The sequence below is a fragment of the Mytilus edulis genome, chromosome 5 (genome assembly GCF_963676685.1).
Source record: "Mytilus edulis chromosome 5, xbMytEdul2.2, whole genome shotgun sequence".
NCBI lineage: Eukaryota > Metazoa > Mollusca > Bivalvia > Mytilida > Mytilidae > Mytilus > Mytilus edulis.
Genome location: NC_092348.1, coordinates 38,040,018 through 38,063,253, shown reverse-complemented (window position 1 = coordinate 38,063,253; position 23,236 = coordinate 38,040,018). Strand labels below are relative to the sequence as shown.

General features: G+C 33.0%; 1 protein-coding gene and 1 long non-coding RNA gene across 6 annotated transcripts in view; one reads left to right on the top strand and one right to left on the bottom strand.

The window, feature by feature from the left end:
- Nucleotides 1-1,321: 1,321 nt before the first annotated feature.
- On the top strand, nucleotides 1,322-5,155 carry LOC139523607 (uncharacterized). The gene is made up of 3 exons (XR_011664652.1): nucleotides 1,322-1,398; nucleotides 4,019-4,115; nucleotides 4,962-5,155. It is a non-coding gene; the product is annotated as an uncharacterized lncRNA (long non-coding RNA).
- A 3,278-nt stretch (nucleotides 5,156-8,433) lies between these two features.
- Nucleotides 8,434-23,236, bottom strand: part of LOC139523606 (myosin-7-like) — a 67,979-nt gene continuing 53,176 nt past the window's right edge. For 4 of the 5 annotated variants that reach the window (XM_071317748.1, XM_071317753.1, XM_071317751.1 and 1 more), the window contains exons 7-14: nucleotides 22,590-22,733; nucleotides 21,821-21,964; nucleotides 20,604-20,701; nucleotides 18,679-18,763; nucleotides 16,989-17,562; nucleotides 16,033-16,137; nucleotides 13,595-13,701; nucleotides 8,870-9,117 (exon numbers count right to left, since the gene is read on the bottom strand). In XM_071317748.1, the coding sequence (XP_071173849.1) occupies nucleotides 9,004-9,117; nucleotides 13,595-13,701; nucleotides 16,033-16,137; nucleotides 16,989-17,562; nucleotides 18,679-18,763; nucleotides 20,604-20,701; nucleotides 21,821-21,964; nucleotides 22,590-22,733 (1,371 nt within the window). In that variant the 3' untranslated portion in view covers nucleotides 8,870-9,003. Of the gene's footprint in view, nucleotides 9,118-13,594; nucleotides 13,702-16,032; nucleotides 16,138-16,988; nucleotides 17,563-18,678; nucleotides 18,764-20,603; nucleotides 20,702-21,820; nucleotides 21,965-22,589; nucleotides 22,734-23,236 lie in introns of all 5 variants that reach the window. The other variant, XM_071317749.1, reaches the window with a different exon arrangement.

Below are 23,236 nucleotides of genomic sequence, written 5' to 3'. Positions count from 1 at the left end.
GTATTGATCCTGGAATTCTTTTTTCGAATTTCGGAATGTCGGGATTTAAATTTCTTTAAATTCGGGACCTCGGGATTTCATGATTTTAAGACCGGAATTTCACGATCATGACCCCTCCGACCACCACCCCCTCATGTAATGTGCTTCTTGTGGTAACATTACTATTATATATGGTATAAAGTATGTCGACATTATCTTGTTAAATTGAACACGAATACAAGGTTTAAATAATATTATACAATTGAAATATCAGGTGCAACATTTTGCTATTACAAATTCAATATTTTTGTTTTAGAAATAGGCCATTAACTGTACTGAGATTCAAATTCTCAACAGGGTAGTCTACAGAAAGACGTCTGCACTCGTACACTGTTACATTTTGATAGCGTGTATACTCATAATATAGTGGAAAAGCAGATGTACATGCAGGTTGGTTCTAAAGTTGTGCTGTTACGCCACGTTCCAAAGTTATGGGAAAGGTTGGACATTCACAGACATTTTCTATTTGTACCCGGGCCGAGTGTACAAATGTTCTAATACTTCGGTTGTCGTTGGGTGATGTCTGTCATATTAGATTTTTGTTACTATTAAATGTATTATGATAAATCTGGTCGTTAGTTTTCATATTTTGCCATGTCGGTTATTTTTTTCTTATAGTTTATCTATACGTCATGGGTTTTGTAAATCTGACAAAGGCCGATAGTACGGGTGACCTGCAATTGCTTACATTCATGTTATTTAGAGTCTGGTGGTCTGATACCAACATAATAACTGCTATATGCAGCTTATCCTGATGATTTATATATACAATTAATATTATTTGTCTCCTTCCAATTATTCAAGCAAATCTAAGTGTTTGTAATATGTCTGAGATCAACCCCAGTTTTTGGTTGCTAAGCCTTTAGTTTTCTATGTTGTGTCTTGTGTTACAGTGTACTATTAATTGTCTGATTGTCCTTTTCTTTTTTTTTTAGCCATGGTGCTGTCAGTTTATTTTCGATCTATGAGTTTAATATCCCTCTACATGCATTGGCGGATCCAGGGGGCGGGTTCCGGGGCCGTGGAACCCCCCCTTTTTTTGGACGATCAATGCATTTGAATGGGGACATATAGTTGGAACCCCCCCCCCCCCCTTTTTCAAATGGCTGGATCCGCCCCTGGCATGGTATATTTCGCCCCTCTTTTGCAAGATTGCATGTTCAGTGAAACACATACTATTAGGATAGGCACATATTGGCGAACAACCGACCGAATTAAACGGCATCCATATACGATAGAACGCGATACAAATATTGAAACAAAACCGTTGTCGGCTGCCCAAATAACAGAGCACTCTGACAGAATAGATTGTTTTTTTCATCTGAAATGTTGTACTGTATTTTTTGTGTGTCTCTCTTAGTAAGAGTCTTACATTTAAAATCAAATATTGTCTAAAGTTGCCATTGCCATGTTTATCATTATATCATAGTAATAATAATTTGTAGAAGAACTTTCAAATATCATTCTTTGCTAACTTTAATATATTTGAATACTTGATTTTAAAGAATGTAAAGAGAAGTTAAAAGTTCTAAAATCAAACATCACCTATTAAATGTCAATGACAATCATTACACACATTATCATGCTTGAACATTGGATAGATAAAATGTGCCATGTATTAAACGCGGGGGACATAGAAACACTGATCGTCCTGAATATGCATAAAATATTTGCCACTGGACGTTAGGTAATCAACAATCAATCAGTCATTAGAATTCTGTTCTTTTATTTCGACTAGCTGTATATATATATATATATAACTCGTCTAAACATCAACCCAAAAATGTTAGATCTGTAAATTTGCTTTGGCAAAGGAGTAGGTCCGGTAAGGACCGATTTTGGCCTCAAATTTCAGGTTCATCTGACGAAAGATTTTGACCACTTTTTAAACACTTAAGTGTCTATTTTATTTGAATTAATTAGTTTATGTGAAAGATTTTAACAGATTTAGTCATTAAAAACGATCCGATTCAAGCTCAAATATGAAAAATCTACCTAATATGCCGAAAAATGTCACTTTTCAGATGGTTTTTGGTAAAAATGAAAGTGGCCGCATCCGTGTTCATCCTCAACCTTTATATATGTTATGTATTATCATAAAATACAACTTACATTTCAATATTAAGGATGAACACGAATGCGGCCACTTTCGTTTTACACGAAAACCGTCTAAAATTTAACTAAAATACTAGAATTATGAGGATTTCAGTAATTTAGCATGACTTAATGGTGCTAGTACCGGATATATGTGCATTGTATTGTCAAAAACAGCCCATATTTATGTAGCAGAAGCATTCTACTGTCCAATAAATAACTAAAGGTTTACATTTTAACAATTTTGTAAAACTGCTATATTTGGGGCCAAAAAGGGGTCTTCCTGAACCTACTCCTTTTTGGTTCTTCCCTCGCCGGGATTCGAACCCATGCTACTGTGATATCGTGACACCAAATCGCCTGCACTGCAGCCGTCCCGCTAGACCACACGACCACCTGGGCTCAGGTGTGGTCGTGTGGTCTAGCGGGACGGCTGCAGTGCAGGCGATTTGGTGTCACGATATCACAGTAGCATGGGTTCGAACCCATGCTACTGTGATATCGAACCCATGCTACTGTGATATCGTGACACCAAATCGCCTGCACTGCAGCCGTCCCGCTAGACCACACGACCTGGGTGGTCGTGTGGTCGTGTGGTCTAGCGGGACGGCTGCAGTGCAGGCGATTTGGTGTCACGATATCACAGTAGCATGGGTTCGAATCCCGGCGAGGGAAGAACCAAAAATTTGCGAAAGCAAATTTACAGATCTAACATTGTTGGGTTGATGTTTAGACGAGTTGTATATACATTATGTACACAGCCATGTATCACCATCATTGATGGCGATCCGATGGATACATCTGTTGTAGGGTTGTCACTGACTCAGACGTACTTATGTATATATATATATATATATATATATATATATATATATATATATAACTCGTCTAAACATCAACCCAACAATGTTAGATCTGTAAATTTGCTTTCGCAAATTTTTGGTTCTTCCCTCGCCGGGATTCGAACCCATGCATATATATATATAAATAACTCGTCTAAACATCAACCCAACAATGTTAGATCTGTAAATTTGCTTTCGCAAATTTTTGGTTCTTCCCTCGCCGGGATTCGAACCCATGCTACTGTGATATCGTGACACCAAATCACCTGCACTGCAGCCGTCCCGCTAGACCACACGACCACCTGGGCTCTCAAAAAAGAGCTTTCGCTGGCCTTGTGTTACCTTTCCTCGTCAGTTTTAATCTAGCGGCGTACTACAGTACATGATATATAAGACATGAAGATGTTATTGTTACAGATCAGCTAAATTATCTATAGTAAAGGATCCTACAAATTAATGTAATATACAGTCACAGAAAATAATTATATTTATAAGTACGTCTGAGTCAGTGACAACTCTACAACAGATGTATCCATCGGATCGCCATCAATGATGGTGATACATGGCTGTGTACATAATGTATATACAACTCGTCTAAACATCAACCCAACAATGTTAGATAATATATATATATATATATCAGTCTGATATAATAAGAAGTTACATGTATTGTGTGTGTTTTGTATGCGTGCTGTCTATATATATATATAAAATCAATATGCATTACTTCTATTTTTCTTCAAAATGTTATTCTGTTTTATCTTAAAACCACACATTAAACAACCGTACATGATATTTTTTTTATTTAGTTATATAGTTTTTATAGCGGCTTTCACGATGTTTTGTTATGTCAGTGGCGGATGCAGGAATTTTCGAAAGGGGGGGGTGCTAGCCCAGGGCAAAGGGGGGGTGCAGGGGGGGTGCAAAACATATGTCCCGATTCAAATGCATTGATCGGTCAAAATAAAGGGGGGGTGCGGACCCCCGGAACCCCCCCTCTGGATCCGCCACTGTATGTGATATATCTTTTATTTTGATATTAGGGTAGCACCATCATCTATATGTACACCACTTTTAGACGATGTACTGAAATCTGTTCCAAACCCATTAGAAGCTAAACAAATGTGTGCAAACAATCAGGTATATACTTTTTTTGACAATTAAAAGCTTAGCAATTATATGCGATTGTTTTTACACACTAAATACCACTAAACTTATTATAGAAAGGATCACTCAGGACAATTTTAATTTATTTCCATTGCATTTTAAAAAAAAATCTTCTTTTACTCTACACCTTTAAATTAATGCCAACAATAGAATCTGACCAGTGGTTAAAAAGAAGTATGCATGCTTATTCAGCGTAAACTGTACAGTTTTACATTTTAAAGAGCAGAAGAGCTGATTATGATGATGCCATTTGTTCTAAAAGTGGACATCCAACATAAGTCTATTGTCCCAGCATGGTAACCTTTTTGTTCAATGAATGCATAAAAATGCATAGGAACCGGTTCACCTAAACTTTACATCATTTTTTCTGGTTGATTTTCTTGATTAAGACTCACATACTTTAGTACCAGGTCAACTATTCTATTCATCATTGCCAACTGAAGGTTATCTGACATGGTCAACCTGACTTTGGCATTATTTTTGTGGTACATTAACTAACATTCATTTTTCAGATTCTCATCATTTGTAAGGTTAAAGGTCACCACATTTATTTATAAAATCATTGTTACAGGTATGTGCCTTCCTGACAGTGTCTGCTGGTCGATTACTTATTTTTTTATTTGTAATTTGTTTATTATGTATATGTCATTTTTCTAAGGTAACGTCGCTTACACCCCTGTTGCTCATTATTGAAGGCTGTACATTATCCATTTAGTTGTAAACTTCTATGTCATTTGGTCTCTCATCAAAGTCATCTCATAGGTATTAATAATACCACATATTCTAATTGTTATCTTAATATTCTATGTTTTATTTCAGTTACTGGGACGATTAGGAACAATAGAGGAAGTTGGAAAAGCATGTTTATTTTTAGCTTCTGATGCAACATTCTGTACCGGAATAGAACTGAATCTTACTGCAGGAGCTGAACTGAATTATGGCATTAAAAACATGAGAAAACAGAAAACATTAGCAAACTAAAAGATAGTTTGAAATAAAGAATAAATGCTACATCATTGGTTTTGATCCTGACATGCTTGGGTTTTACTTTCTATGCAGGACATGACGTTCATACTGCCATGTTGTCCTTACTCCATTAGATGTGTTGGCCATACCTTGAAAAGATATATCGGCCATGGGAAAACATCGTCCATATGTTGTGATGATGAGTGGTCCATAGCTTTTTTTCGCAAATACATTTGATCAAGTTATAAATATAAATAAACTCATCAATACCTAATTGTTAATCGATTTGAAAAAAGTATACCTTTTCACATATTGCTTCAGTAAGAAAGTTACCTTTTCCCATATTGTTTGGGTTTCGTTTGGTTTGTAAATTTGTAATGGAATAGTGGAATACCCAAGTGCCAAAGGAGAGAAAATTGGTTGATAAAACACAGCTAGGAACACCAAGAAAGATGAAATGCAAAGTTATGTGAACTTTATTGACCTTATCATATATTTCTGATAGTTTTCCCGACCTATTCACATATTTTCAAGCTTGAAAAGGTGACCTATTCCAGCAGCACGTCCTATCACCTTGTATATATAGGAAGTGGACCCCGAGGACGGTTTGTGGACCCTGAGGACGGTTTGTCTACAAAAGACTCATCAACTTGAATCAACCAAAGTTAAAAAGGCCATGTTTATTTTGGATAAAAAAGTAAACTTTAGAATCTGATTGACTCAACACTGTGTATGAATGCTAGTGAAAATATTTATAAAAAGTGTACAAAATGCAGCAAATGAAGTCATAGTATTAATTATAGCGTCATGTATTCTAGGGATGTAATTGTTGTTTCAATGTTGTAAATTTGGAAAATTGTGTTATAGTTTTTATTATACAATCGATCAGAGATTTGATATTATAATACTAACGAGTAACAAATCTACAACATGTTTGTTCAGGGAAGACATTTTTTATTGTGTCAAATTTATTGCAATGAACAAGGTCATTTTTTGATGCAACAAAAACTATATATAACAGTCACAGAACAAATAACATACATGAAGCCATAAATTATATATAAAAGGCATGTAAATGGGTCAGATTATAGATAACTTTAAGTATTAAATTAATTTCTACCCTAACTACTGAGAAATTAAAGTTATATTTTATGACTTGAAAAATGCATCTTTCAAGGTTCTGACTGCACCATGAATCAAACATAAATTAAGTTACAAACTATTGCAACATTACAATTATTTCTTTGGTTATTCACAGTGTCTTTCAATGATTTAATATAAGATATACATGCTGATATCCTAATATACTCATAATCAAAATAAATAAAAAATATTATAATTTAGAAATACATGTATTGATAAATTTTCAAATATCTTTGTCTAAGTTCAGTCTAATAAAAATATTACGGTGAAAATATTACTTAATGCTATGGACAGTGCATCCTCACTTTGATTTTATAAGGGAAAAATATTACTAGACATGAAATAAAATATACAATACATGCTCAATGTTGACATATTAAAAAAACAAGCATGATCCTTCCAGTTAAGAGCTGATATCCAAAATTATCGCCTCCTTTTTCCCCTTCTGTCACTTTTAAGTATTGCCTCTGGTCATCAGTCACTTTATGCATTAATTAAAAAAAAATATGTTGATGGTTATAAATGATTGCTTCCTAGGTGAAAATGTGCTATTCTTGATTATATTTTCAGAATTACTACAGGTTCAATGATTCAAAATCAAACATTGTAAAGGGAGATAATCAGCATTTACACTTGAACTAAGTTTGTAACAGTAACTTTTCGGGAATTCCAGCTGATTAAAATTTAATCTTAATTCAAATGCCTTAATAATAAATGACTTTGTACAATGAATGCTAGAGAAGTTCAGTCTTGTTGATAACTTGGCAATGATGTAATCTTTGGTATACAATGAATCATGTATTACACATAGACAAGAAAGACATAAACACACTATTTGTATCAGGAATACATAGATAAATAATATTTTAATCTGATTAAAACGTGCTGTTTTTCGTTTTTATGTAGATTAAACCGTTGGTTTTCCCAATTGAATGGTATTACACTAGTAAAGTTTAGGGCCCTTTATAGCTTGCTGTTCGGTGTGAGCATAGGCTCCTTGTTGAAGGCTGTAACTTGACCTATAATGGTTTGGTACTTTTATAAATTGTTACTTGGATAAAGTGTTGTCTCATTGGTACTTATACCACATCTTCCTATATCTATGATATTTATACTGCATTAAACATACCACAAAGTAAAAAAAAGCCCCTTGAAAGTCTTGTGAGGATTTATTTTAAAAAAAATTCTTGTATCCTGACAATTTGCATGAGTGAGAACTATATTGTACTTTCATTTTTTTGTTAAATATTAAATATTTATTGTTTTCTAATTTCTGAGTGGGACACACATTAGGATATTCATTAGACAAAGAAATGGAAAAAATTATATGGTAATCATAGATGTGTAAAGTGGAGATAATTTTTTTTTTTACTGCTGACATACTTTACTTATTATCTCCCTTTTGAACCTTCAAGGGAAGTCAACTATCAACTGACTCAACATAACAATTAAATAAATAATAAATACATAATTAACATGAACCTATCTAATCTACTGTATCACAGTTTTATTTCGACTAGAACTACATGAAGATATGTGGGTCAGAAAGATGTCACGTCAACCTTAGATCAGCAAAGGAGTAGGTCCGGTAAGAGCCGATTTTGGCCTCAAATTTCAGGTTCATTTAACGAAAGATTTTGGACACTTTTTAAACACTTAAGTGCCTATTTCAATTGATTTGATTAGTTTTTGTGAAAGATTTCTACTGATTGAGTCATTAAAAACGCTCCAATTCAAGCTTAAATATGAAAAATCTATCAAATAAGCCAAATAATGTCACTTTTCAGATGGTTTTTGTCAAAAATGAAAGTGGCCGCATCCGTGTTCATCCTCAACCTTTATATATGTTATGTATTATCATCAAATACAACTTACATTTCAATATTATGAATGAACACGAATGCGGCCACTTTCATTTATGACGGAAACCGTCTAAAATTTAACTAAAATGCTCAAATTGTGAAGATTTCAGTAATTTATCATGACTTAATGATGCCAGTACCCGATATATGTACATTGTAAAACTGCTATATTTTTGGGCCAAAAAGGGGTTTTACTGAACCTACTCCTTTTATGGAAATAATTTATTATCCTTTTAAATAGTATTATTTGGACCAAAATATGAATTAACATTTCTGTGAGACACTATATTGAAATCTGTTTGATATATTGCTGGTAATTATTAAGTGTTGCAGTTCAACTGATACTTAACAAGTGTCAGAACATAAAATTCATATAATTTCTGTTACAAGTTCACTTTCAAATTGAACAATTTGGAACAATATATATTATGTACTTTTCTTAGAAACATGGTCATATTTAAATGCAACAGCCATGATAAAATTAAAATTTGTACACTTTATGCTAGACATGTAATGTAGTGATTGAAATTTTCATGATCATGCCTGGTTTCCTATAAATGCATTTTCTACAGAAAATGTATGTATCAACCTTGAGTTAACCTTCATAGGTCTGTTATTCTATGATGTAGATTATAATTTCTAAGGTCATACTAGACATGCTTTATCTTTTAAGGGCAAATTTATAACTCAAATGATGCTCTCTCATTAATATCTCAACAGAAAGTATATTAGTTATTTAACCAAACTTGACTACATTATAACTGGTTGTATAATGAAAAGAGATGATCTACAAGGCAGCTTTTAAGTAGAAGAGGATACATAGATCTGGCTAGAAATTCTTTTTTGTACATATGTTGTCAGTTTGTTTTAACATGAATGAATGTCAGGTATCAGCTTGTTGAGGTACTCTGTGGTCGTCCTATCGAAGTACTCTGCGGTCGTTCTGGAGAGGAGGATCGTAAATGCTTGGACAGTAAGGCATCAATCATAACATAATGTCCTTTCTGTTAAATAAAAAAAATATTGTTATATAAAATGATGACAGGTCACATAGATTAGGGACAGGCATACTAATCATTAAACTCAAACCATAATAATTATGTTTATACCCATAGCCAGGGGGGCTTGGGTGGTTCGGACGACCCCCCCCCCCCCCCCTCCCCCCTTGAAAACAAATAAGCATTGTTAAAGTCAACATTCTGTTCGAGTTATGACTGTTTAAGTCAAGTTCGTGAGTTCAAATAACCCCCCTTGGAAATTCCTGGCTATGAGCCTGATGTTACATGTATGCATCATTTAAGAATCCTTAAGTTTGATTGGATATAAAAAGAAGCATTTCATTCTTAAATAAATTTAATTAATTAGGCACATCAAATGTTTGTATGCCGTTACTGAATGATTCTGTCTAATATTAAAATCTGATGTGGTTACACGAGTCAGATTGCCTGGTTCAAATTATTTACTAATGCATAAAAAAATAGGCTAGCTTACATTTTCCTTTCCAAAATTTATAGTTTTGGTAGGGATTTTGTTTTTTGTCGCAATCAAGAAAATTTAAGTCTGGTTTTAGTATGATTATATATACAGCTATTCCAGAAGATATACCATCCACAACTGGGATTTGTCATTTACTTTTTTTCCAATTCTGTTGTGTTTGATGAAATAAGTTAAAAGATTCCAAAATGTAATGTTACCAATTGGTCAAGGTTAGGAAGAAATCTCCATAAAAATGTTAGAATCATCACTCATAAAATTTAAAATACATACTGTTTTTAAGCCAAAAGTGAAGGTATTGCATGCCAATACTTTTAAATAAGGATATATGTAATTCTATTTTTAGATATTTTCTTCGTCAGAAATAAAGATTCCTAAGAAAACTTCCTCAAAGCTGACCTATAGTGCGTTTTATCCTTGTCCTTTAGTCATTGGTGAAAAGTTGTCTCATTGGCAATTATTAACCACATCTTTTTCTCATATTAATACAGAGTAATAAAACTAGAGCTCTTAATAGCCTGTGTCGCTCACCTTGGTCTATGTGCATATCAAACAAAGGACACAGATGGAGTCATGACAAAATTGAGTTTTGGTGATGGTGATGTGTTTGTAGATCTTACTTTACTGAACATTCTTTCTATATACTTACAATTTTCTCTATCTATAATAAACTTGGCCCTTTAGTTACAGAGGAAAATATTTTGTTAAAATTTACAAAAATTAACCAAATAAATGAAAATTGTAAAAAATTGACTATAAAGGGCAATAACTCCTAAAGAGGTCAACTGACCATTTTGGTCATGTGACTAATTTGTAGATCTTACTTTGGTGAACATTATTGCTTATACAGTTTATCTCTATCTATAATAGAATTCAAGATAATAACCAAAAACGGCAAAATTTCTTTTAAAATTACAAATTGGGGGGCAGCAACCCAACAACCAGTTAACCAATTAATCTGAAAATTTCAGGGCAGAAAGAAATTGACTTGATAAACAATTTAATTCTGTCAGATTTGCTCTAAATGATTTGGTTTCAGAGTTATAAGCCAAAATCTACATTTTACCCCTCTGTTCTATTTTTAGCCATGGCGGCCATCTTGGTTGGTTGGCTGGATCACCACAAACATTTTTTTTAAACTAGATACCCTAATACTGATTGTGGCTAAGATTGGTTAAATTTGGCCCAGTAGGTCCGAGTACACAGTTATCGTCCTTTGATTTTCGTTGTCCACGAATATAGTCCTTAGTGTGGACAGTGTGTTACTTGCCAATTTTTGTTATACCCCTTTCAAATTTATTTCTCCATGTTTTATGCCTCATATAGCAAGTTGGGGGTTGAAATGACACTGTAAAAAAAATTGGGTCATCAATATTAATGTAAAGTAGTGATTAGGTCCAGCTGAAAAAGGTCAAAAATTAGCACTTCAGAAGCAGTCAAAAGATTTCAAGACCCCCTTAACATAAAATTGTCCATATTTTGAGTTAGAGCTGATGAAGTTTTCTATAATTTTGATATAATTTGTCCCAAAAGTGGTACAACACACTGTAAAAATATTATTGAGAAAGCGCAGGTGGGATTTTTTTAATTTTCATTTATTGTCTAAAAGAAATGCACTACGAAATAACTGTGTACTCGGACCTAAGAGGTGAAATCAGGAAATATAGAATCTGTACTTTGGCAACTTCCCTGGATGATTTGATGGTGTCAATTTGTCAAATAGCATAAAACTAAAGGATTTAAACTTTTATTTGATAGAATTTCTGCAAAAATGACCAATTTTGGCATTATATGGTCAAAATAAGCATTTCATAGCTTTTTCAATGTTGATGCATAAGTGGCATTTTGACTTTCTATCTGACATGTTTTCATGTGTCAATTTTTGTGTTTCTATGCTTTAATCCAGTTTTATTACTCATTTGTGAACTCTGAATCTACAGAAAAGAAGATTATCTCAGACAATATGAGCAAAATGTGTTGTATAAATGACCCTCGTCTAACGCCCTGTTTGGATCAAGTTAAATGTGAGGAGCATGGCACATACAAGTTGAAGTCCATAATAAAGCCCTCACTAAATTTGTATAAAAAGCACTTAACAATGTCTTTTGTACCTGTTTCATTTCACATAATATCTTTCTTTACTTCTGTAGGATAGCATGTGGTTCAAATATAAGCCTGTTGAGACTAAAATTGCATGCAAGTTTTTCACTAAAAAGTGAAAAATCATTGTATCAGACCATACTGTCTGGTAAAAATGATGAATGTAAGAGCCTTTTTGTGCTCAGATTTATTGTATCATGTCACCTGAGTATAGAAATGATAGAAAAGACACAAATTTTTATTTCTTATAGCTTTCAATATGCATTTTTAAATGTAAATATGTGCTACGGCCTAAATTGACCCTAAATTAATTTTAGTCTTACTTGGCCTAAGACCCTTTTAAACTAATATGATATGTTATTTGTAAGTTTTCTTTCCATTTAAAGTACATTAAATACATATGTAAGGATTATTTATAATCAAAAAGCTTCACAAATTTAAAATTGCTGGAAAATATTACATCTTTATGTAAGGCCCCCCTTCATTGGAAAACCTCCATTTTTAGGCACAGGCTCATATAAATTTGACTTTTGAATAATTATGCTAAGTCTGATATATCAAATGAGTACTCTATTGCTTTAAATACATGATATATTATATATTAAGGCATTTTAAAAGTATTTTTTTGCAATATTTAAATTTTAAAAGCCCCAAATGTTGATAGTTGAAATTTCTCAATTTTAACGTCTAAATTTAACACGCAAAGTTGAATATAGAATTAATCATATTGTCTATAATATATATCCTATTGCTATGAAACTTTGTAAGCAGTCTTATAATATATTAAGCTTTAGTCATACCAAGTTTTATTAAGATTGGTCAACTTTTTCTATCCTATTAGGTCCGAGTACACAGTTATCGTCCTTTGATTTTCGTTGTCCACGAATATAGTCCTTAGTGTGGACAGTGTGTTACTTGCCAATTTTTGTTATACCCCTTTCAAATTTATTTCTCCATGTTTTATGCCTCATATAGCAAGTTGGGGGTTGAAATGACACTGTAAAAAAAATTGGGTCATCAATATTAATGTAAAGTAGTGATTAGGTCCAGCTGAAAAAGGTCAAAAATTAGCACTTCAGAAGCAGTCAAAAGATTTCAAGACCCCCTTAACATAAAATTGTCCATATTTTGAGTTAGAGCTGATGAAGTTTTCTATAATTTTGATATAATTTGTCCCAAAAGTGGTACAACACACTGTAAAAATATTATTGAGAAAGCGCAGGTGGGATTTTTTTAATTTTCATTTATTGTCTAAAAGAAATGCACTACGAAATAACTGTGTACTCGGACCAGTAGTTTCAGAGGAGAAGATTTTTGTATAAGATTAAAAAAAATTACGAAAAATTGGTAAAAAATGACTATAAAGGGCAATAACTCCTTAAGGGGTCAACTGACCATTTTAGTCATGTTGACTTATTTGTAGATCTTACTTTACAATTTATCTCTATCTATAATAATATTCAAGATAATAACCAAAAACAACAAAATTTCCTAAAAATTACCAATTCAGGGGCAGCAACCCAACAACCAGTTATCCAATTCATCTGAAAATTTTAGGGCAGATAGCTCTTAACCCGATTAACAATTTAACCCCATTTAGATTTGCTCTAAATGCTTTGGTTTCAGAGTTTTAAGCGAAAATCTACATTTTACCCCTATGTTCTATTTTTAGCCATGGCGGCCATCTTGGTTGGTTGGTTGGGTCACTGGACACATTTTCTAAACTAGATACCCCAATGATGATTGTGGCCAAGTTTGGTTAAATTTGGCCCAGTAGTTTCAGAGGAGAAGATTTTTGTAAAAATTAATGACGCTGGACGCCAAGTGATGAGAAAAGCTCACTTGGCCCTTTGGGCCAGGTAACTAAAAAAACATAATATACTTGACCTGAACATTGAGTACTGATGTTACATCACAAAGCTTGAAGAACTTTCCCAGATCTGGTGGTGTATACATGTATCTCTTCCCATTATACATTCCATCTGTACTACCAGCTAAAATACATAAACAAAGTAAGCTAACAAACAATGGCAAGTTTGATTGAAAAGTATTAGCAAATTCAAAGAAGCTTTACTGATTTAAAGAAATATTTTACATAGCTAGAAAAAATTGCAACATGTACACTATAATGCTGTGAAAAATAACAATACTGCAAATAAGAATTATATGGACAATTGACTTTGGATATTAACTTAACCTGGACAAAAGCTACATAAATTAATTGCAATATGGAAGAACCTTTTCTGCCTGTTGCAAATCTTCAAGTTCAATCCAATACTTTCAAATGCTTTGTGAGTAAAGGGATGTATCTCTATAAAGACAAACAAAACTCCCTGTGATGGTATAAGGTTATTTTTGTTCAAAATGTTAGTCCATTTCTACTTAACAAACTCTTATATTGTATGTGCCTGTACGAAGTCATGAGTTTGTAATTCAGTGGTTGTTGTTTGTTGATGGTTACATATTTGTTTTTTGTTAATATTTTTTTACATAAATAAGGCCATAAGTTTTTTTCTTTTGAATTGTTTCACATTTAACTGTGCAGTATGGGCTTTGCTCATTGTTGAAGGCCACACAGTGACCTATAATTGTTAACTTCTGAGTCATTTGGTCTCTTGTGGAGAATTATTTCATTTGCAATCATACCACATCTTCTTTTTCAAATCAAGGGAAATGTTTTTCAGTCATATTTTGATGATACATTTCAAAATTTTTATTGTTCTTATATTTTGCATGAAAAGAGAGCCAGATAAAACAGAAAAAAATGCCTATCTATATAAGATTCAAAAAGAACTTAAAAGTTTGTTTGAATCTCCTGAAAGTTGTAAAAACATTGACTCTGGAATTTTATTTTGGTATGAACTGCATTATGTTTTAATCAGAATGTGTTATGGTCAATATTGGCTCAACCCACAAAAAGAATACACAACTAGAGGCTCTAAAGAGCCTGTGTCGCTTACCTTGGTCTATGAGAATATTAAACAAAGGACGCAGATGGATTCATGACAAAATTGTGTTTTGGTGATGGTGATGGGTTTGTACATCTTACTTTACTGAACATTCTTGCTGCTTACAATTATCTTTATCTATAATGAACTTGGCTCAGTAGTTTCAGTGGAAAATGATAGTAAAAATTTACAAATTTTATGAAAATTGTTAAAAATTGACTATAAAGGACAATAACTCCTTAGGGGGTCAACTGACCATTTTGCTATTGTTGACTGATTTGTAGATCTTACTTTGCTGTACATTATTGCTGTTTACAGTTTATCTCTATCTATAATAATATTCAAGATAATAACCAAAATCTGCAAAATTTCCTTCAAATTACTTATTTCAGGGCAGCAACCCAACAACCGATTGTCCGATTCATTTGAAAGTTTCAGGGCAGATAGATTTTCACTTGATGGACAATTTTACCACTGTCAGATTTGCTCTAAATGCTTTGGTTTCCGAGTTATAAGCCAAAATCTACATTTCACCCCTCTGTTCTATTTTTAGCCATGGCGGCCATCTTGGTTGGTTGGGTCACGCCACACATTTTTTAAACTAGATACCCCAAAGATGATTGTGGCCAAGTTTGGATTAATTTGGCCCAGTAGTTTCAGAGGAGAAGATTTTTGTAATAGATTACTAAGATTTACGAAAAATGGTTAAAAATTGACTATAAAGGGCAATAACTCCTAAAGGGGTCAACTGACCATTTCGGTCATGTTGACTACTTATTTGTAAATCTTACTTTGCTGAACATTATTGCTGTTTACAGTTTATCTCTATCTATAATAATATTCAAGATAATAGCCCAAAAACGGTATAATTTCCTTAAAATTGCTAATTCCAGGGCAGCAACCCAACAACGGGTTGTCCGATTCGTCTGAAAATTTCAGGGCAGATGGCTCTTGACCTAATAAACAATTTAACCCATGTCAGATTTGCTCTAAATGCTTTGGTAACAGAGTTATAAGCCAAAAACTACATTTTACCCATATGTTCTATTTTTAGCCATGGCGGCCATCTTGGTTGGTTGGCCAGGTCACGCCACACATTTTCAAACTAGATATCCCAATGATGATTGTGGCCAAGTTTGGTTAAATTTGGCCCAGTAGTTTCAGAGGAGAAGATTTTTGTAAAAGTTAACGACTAGGTCGATGACGGACGACAAAGCCGGACGCCGGACGCCAAGTGATGAGAAAAGCTAACTTGGCCCTTGGGGCCAGGTGAGCTAAAAAGGAGATTTAAAAAGAAACTGTATTATTTCAGCATCATCAATGCAAACAGTGTATACAATAACATGCATAATTCATCATGGTTAAATTTAAACATACCTGGAGCATCCAATCTTACTCCAACATAAACTCTCTTAGAATAATCATGTCTGTCCAGGACTCCAACATATTTTACTATGCCTGTATACACCTTTGGTTTTGGAGCTGAAAAAAGATTTAAAAAAAATTCTTATGTTTCCATTCTTGCATCGAATTACTCTAGTTCAGTATTAATACCTCTAATAAACTCTAAACATTTTTCTAAAATGGGGAGTTCAACTCAAATTTTTTAAACCCTTCTTGATGTAGGTATCTAGCTTCTAAATGTTTCAGTTTATATGTGGTTTCTAAATGATTTCACTCTATGAATTTGAAAGGTTATTGCATCTCTATTTGTGATTGAATCTAGAACAAACATTTGTACTTTTGGAATTAAATATGTGAAAAAAAAATATCTGTGGGTGAAAAGAGCTTCAGAAAAAGTTCCTTCAAAGACCCCATTTATCTTTTTCTGGAACAGTCAATATTTTGAACATTTCTAGAGAAAGGTAATGCAGAAAGGCAAATTTATTCCCATAAATTATGAAATTTATAAGATATCTTAAATTATCTCTTCTGCATTAGTAAAAATGTTGATTATCTCCCTTTCCTCAGTATCAATTAAATATCATATACGTATGAAAAAAGACAAGACTTATTGTAGAGCCTAAATGCATGCACTGCTCAGCATATGTACTAATTATAATTCCGTCACTCTGAAGTTTATTTTTAGAACACATGTTTCTTGCAAGTATTTTCTGATCACCTGAAATTCTTACATGCTCATTTGATATCAAAATCAAGTTTACGAGGAATGTAGGGCTGTTCCTTTCGTACATGCATACCAATGGTATACAATCTGAATACCCATGGTATACAATCTTAAAGGCTCAAAACACAAACAAATCCTGACGTAAAAACCCCCAACAATTTATAGTATTTTATGATGTATATAAATGATTTAGAACAAGACTTACTGATTTTTCTGCCATATTTAGGTGGTTTCTGAGGAACAGTAATGACTATACGACTGCCAAGCTTAACATACTGTTTTAAAATTTCATCTTTTTCCTTCCCTGGCATTTTTGATCTAAATAATGGTATTTCATCTAAATCCTCTGATTCTGATCCAGAATCAACGGTATCACTAAAAGAATGTCGCACCCATGCAGAAGATGACCGTGAAGATCCACGGTCCACAAATCCTGAATCTTGATGTCCATTTTCTTTTACATTTATTTTATAATCCACTAAAGGTTGAAATTTTGAACTAATTTTTTTGTCTCCTTGGGATCTAGGGGAGAGAGGAGTTTGTTTCCTAAAATGTATATGTTCATTTTGACTGGATGATCTAGTCCCTGAAGTTTTTTGTAAATATGTTGGTGGCTCCTTATATGATGAAGTCCTTCTAATGTTTGGATGAACAATAGCAGTTTTTGGACGTAAATCCTCACAGCTTCCTGTGTCATTATTAACTTCATCTAATATTGAAATCCTTGATGTTGGTGTATCATAAACAGTTGGTGTTGAATTAATGTGTATCTCCCTGGTCTGCAAAAATAAAGCTTTTGATTTCAAATTCATTCTTTTTAATTTAATAAGATCAATGATAGATGAAAAAAAAAGGAAATTAAAGAGAGTCAAAGTGTCCAGAAATAGATTTCGTTTAATTTTATTACTGTGTTGAAGACCCATTGGTGGCCTTCTGCTGTTTTCTGCTCTTTGGTTAGGTTGTTGTCTCTTTGACGACTTATTTCCCATTTCCACTCCCAATTTTTTTTTTTTTCATCAATTCACTGATTCACAATTAACCAAAGCGTCATCTAAAGAATTTCCATTTTGTGGGCTTCACACAAATTGATCAGAGCTTTTGTACAAATGTGTTCTAATATTAAATTTTATGACAATATTGTTTATTTTCAAGAATAATTAAATGAGCTTAAATCATGTTGATAGAATGTACTTACATTTTGGCATAGCACAAGGTCATAATGACTCAAAATTTTTGAAACCTCTTTACACTAAATCTGTTGGATGTGCACTGGTTGGTGTTAGTTTAGTCTTGGAGGACATGATTTGTTTATTACTCATATATGATGTTAAACTTGTCAAACTGTGAGTACTCTTCAAAACATTTTTTTTTTGTGCTTTGAGCCAATCTGATGAGAACAACAATTTTAAACAGATTCTTTAATACAGTTTATTTTTATATTAAACTGTTACACCAGTCGTCTAAGGTTAGGGAGAGAGAGTTGAGTGCTCACAAACATGTTTATACCTGCTATATTACATTTGTGTAAGTCCTAATCCAGGAGCCTGTAATTCAGAGGTTGTTGTTGTTTGCTGTTTGTCATATTAGGTTTTTTAATATCTTGTTTTTACATAAATCAGGCCCTTGGTATTTTCGTTTGAACTGTTTAACATTTTGTCATATCAAGCCCTTTCACAGCTGACTAGACTACAGTATGGTTTAAAGTTGTTGTTGAAGGCTGTACAGTGATGTTTATTTTCTAAAATTCATATCATTTGACAATGAGGGGGGTTTTTAACAACCTTGACTACCCATGAGGTCTTGCATGGTCAGCTACTACTATCATTTGGACTCTGGTAAATAGTTGTCTCAAATGGCAAGCATATCACCCTAACATTTTAGTTTATATAACTTACATGAGAAGACAGTGGTTTATTTCTGTGATGTACAGCAGCTATTGATCTGCCTAACTGACTGTCAGTGTCTTCTGACCAGGAATCACTATCAAAAGAAAAAAGGAAAGATAACTCTTAATTCATCTTAAAAGTCAGCACAACCAGTAACCAGGTCATAGACAAGTAAGTTAAAGAATTATAGAGCCGCTAATTCTGTGCAGTCAGAAAGAACATACATTTTTATTTTGTGTTACATATTTTAACCAAAACAGTTCCTACATATAGTTGTTACTTAGTCAATAAGTAAAATATTAGGCTATGAATTAGGAACCATGCACAACTGTTGCCATTTATCCATAATTTAAGCTATGTATGATGATAAAAAACTAGAGGCTCTAAAGAGCCTGTGTCGCTCACCTTGGTATATGTGAATATTAAACAAAGGACGCAGATAGATTCATGACAAAATTGTGTTTTGGTGATGGTGATGTGTTTGTGCATCTTACTTTACTGAACATTCTTGCTGCTTACAATTATCTCTATCTATAATGAACTTGGCCAAGTAGTTTCAGTGGAAAATGTTAGTAAAAATTTACAAATTTTATGAAAATTTTTCAAAATTGACTATAAAGGACAATAACTCTTTAGGGGGTCAATTGACCATTTCAGTCATGTTGACTTATTTGTAAATCTTACTTTTCTGAACATTATTGCTGTTTACAGGTTATTTCTATCTATAATAGTATTTAAGATAATAACCAAAAACAGCAAAATTTCCATAAAATTACCAATTCAGGGGTAGCAACCTAACAACCAGTTGTCCAATTAATCTGAAAATTTTAGAGCAGATAGATCTGGACTTGATAAACAATTTCTCCCACTGTCAGATTTGCTCTAAATGCTTTGGTTTTTAAGTTATAAGCCCAAAACTGCATTTTACCCCTATGTTCTATTTTTAGCCATGGCGGCCATCTTGGTTGTTTGGCCGGGTCACTGGACACAATTTTTAAACTTAATACCCCAATGATGATTGTGGTCAAGTTTGATTTTATTTGGCTCAGTAGTTTCAGAGGAGAAGATTTTTGTAAAAGATAACTAAGATTTAAGAAAAATGGTTAAAAATTGACTATAAAGGGCAATAACTCCTTAAGGGGTCAACTGACTATTTTGGACCTATTGACTTATTTGTAAATCTAACTTTGCTGAACATTTTTTCTATTTACAGTTTATCTCTATCTATAATAATATTCAAAAAATAACCAAAAATAGCAAAAATTTCCTTAAAATTACCAATTTAGGGGCAGTAACCTAACAACGGGGTGTCCGATTCATCTGAAAATGTCAGGGCAGTTAGATCTTGACCTGATAAACAATTTTACCCCCATGTCAGATTTGCTCTTAATGCTTTGGTTTTTGAGTTATAAGCCAAAAACTGCATTTTACCCCTATGTTCTATTTTTAGCCATGGCGGCCATGTTTTTTGATGAAATGGGAATTAAAACATAAACTTTATTCTAGATACCCCAGGAATCAATCAGATGAAGTTTGGTTTGAATTGGTTCAGTAGTTTTAGAGGAGAAGATCTTTGAAATAGTTTACGACGACGACGACGACGGACGATGACGGACGCCAAGTGATGGCAAAAGCTCACATTTCCTTTTAGGAAAGGTGAGCTAAAAAGCATGTGAATTAAGTTATTTATATATTATAAAATTCCATGCTATATTATTGTTGATTTGTGCTTGTTCTGAATCTGCTCTTCAGCTTCTTTTGTACTTTATTTGGCCTTTTTATTTATTTACTTTAAATGTCACTGATGGGTCTTTTGTAGATAAAACACAAGTCTGAGGTACAAAATTAAAAGTGCTATTCGTAGATGATTTTTTTTACCAATATTATGAAAAAAAGATTTTTCTTAATAAATAACTATGAATAATGAATATTACTTTAGATTAGGTTTCGTGGAACCAATTTTTTTAAGAAGTCCAGCAATCCTGTCTAGTTTATCATGTTCTTTAGAATTCTTCATTGTAGAGATGACATCCTGAAAAAAGGAAAAAATTAAATTGTTTTGAAAAATAAATACATATCAATTTGTAAGCATAAATTATAAATTGACGTAAAAAAATCAGACGAGTATGCTTATTAACTAGTCATGCATACTTGCATCTGCATGTATACAGTAATATCTACAGAAATTACAAATCTTTGGTTAGTACTAATGCTTTTGAATAGTTGACACTGCTATTGAAAATACTAAATTATTGCAATAATATTGAATAGGATAGTACACAGCTGTACATCACAACATACAAATGCAAAAGGACTATTTATGAATCCTGATGTAAATCAGCATTATTTGCATAATGCATATAAATTTTTATTGATGATTAACTTCAATATTTTCAAGAAATTTATGCTAGGTCATTACAGAAAGGAAAACAAGATGTTTTAGGACCACAAGATTACCTTGCAAGAAGAGGCACCTTTATAATTATCAAATGACACCAAAATCTTTACAACAAAAGAGCTGATTTCAGCTTTCCAATTGTGAAACTTCCATTTCTAAGTAGCAACATTCCAGCAGCACCTGCATACGGGGTATATATATCCCAATTGCTACGATATTTCTGTGCTTGTTTCCTATCATGATTTTCTTGATAGAGTGCTGCTCACAAGGAAGCTTTTAAACCAAGAGTTCCAAATGGTGAAGTTAAAATCATCCCTTCGTAAATTTTACGTACACCATCACGAGTTTGTTGACCGTTATGGAATAACCGTTTCACAGATGATATCGGATATGTTCCTTCAATTGTTACTACAATCCCCTTCCCTTTTCATGAATGTGATCTACCAATCAGACTATTTACGGGTTTGTGATAACATGAGCAACACGATGGGTGCCACATGTGGAGCAGGATCTGCTTACCTTTCCGAAGCACCTGAGATCACCCCTAGTTTTTGGTGAGGTTCGTGTTGCTTAGTCTTTAGTTTTCTATGTTTTGTCATGTGTACTATTGTTTGTCTGTTTGTCTTTTTCATATTTAGCCATGGGGTTGTTAGTTTATTTTCGATTTATGAGTTTGACTGTCCCTCTGGTATCTTTTGTCCCTCTTTTGTTCTCTTTTGAAGAATAATTCTAATATGGTTTTTTTTAATTTACCTTTGCTAAGTCTAATGCTTTAGATTTCTGTATCACCAAACAATCCTTTCCTAACATAATCCTTTTTAAAGCCACATTCTCATTGTGAGCTGTCACTATATCTTCTCTTAATCTTTCTGTTTGTTCCACATCTTGTTCTACATCCTGAAATCACAAATGAAATAAAAAAATCTCAAATCAGTTTGAATATGATTATTCAATTCAATAAATATTATTTAATTTATATTATAACCAATTTCCTAGCATTAAAATCAGGTTTAATCCACAATTTTCTACATGAAGAAATACCTGTACCAAGTCAGGAATATGACAGTTGTTTTCCAGTGGTTTGATGTGTTTGAGCTTTTTAAATTTCTTTGAAGTTTGGTAATTTTTGTTATTTTACTTTTTATCTTATTTTTTTCAATGTATTCTAGCACAGCCTTCTTAACATCCATTGCCATTTATTTAACCCATAGCTTTTTTTCATTGCAATCTCAAACGGCAATGTTACTTATCCTCGTGTTATAACCAAATTCTATAATAGCCCTTGCATTTTAAGTCATGTATAGTACTCACTCAGAATTCAACCAATGAAATACTTAATTTGGTGTTTCAAGAACTAATTTTTAACTCTTGAGTACTGAGTAAGTTTCATGACATATCCCAGTGACCCTAATTTTATCCATGTATTCCCCCTCAGCCCTTTAGGGCCATGAAAACCAATGTCATTCATCCTAAGCTTTGAATTCTTTCATCAGCCAACCCAGCAGGTATGTAATTGACTTACCCTAAGTTTATCTTTGTATTCCCTGACGGCCTTTCTAGCAGCCACCAGTAAAGCTGTTTTCTCATTGGATTCCTGTTTGTAAGCATCTATTTCTTCCTTCAGTTCCTTTATTTCATCTTTTAACCTTGGTATTGTTTCTAAGTTCTGAAAAATAAGTTTGTAGTTATAAAAAACCTGTTTATGATTGCTTTGTTGTACTTCCTTCAAACCTCAATACCAAAAACAAATAATTTTAGCACTGTTCCTTTGCTTTTCATTTGCAAATAATAAAGTGATTGTAATCATTTAATATAAATCCAAAAAAATGTTGCATGAATGCCCATGAGACAACTCTTTACCAGAGACCAAAAGATGCAGAAGTATAAATAACTATAGGTCACCATACAGTCTTCAACAATGAGCAAAACCCAAACTGAAGAGTAAGCTGTAAAAGTCCAAGAAATGATGAATGTAAAACAACTGAAACTGGAATTCTATTGGTCTTATTTAAACACGAAACAATAGACACAAAACAAGTATGATTTACAGCAACTAACAACCACTGATATACAGGCTCTGACTTGGGACAGGCATATACAAAGAATTTTCATAGATTTCTCCATGTTGTTTCTGGATATACTTGTTGTTGTAAGGATTCTATTTCATTG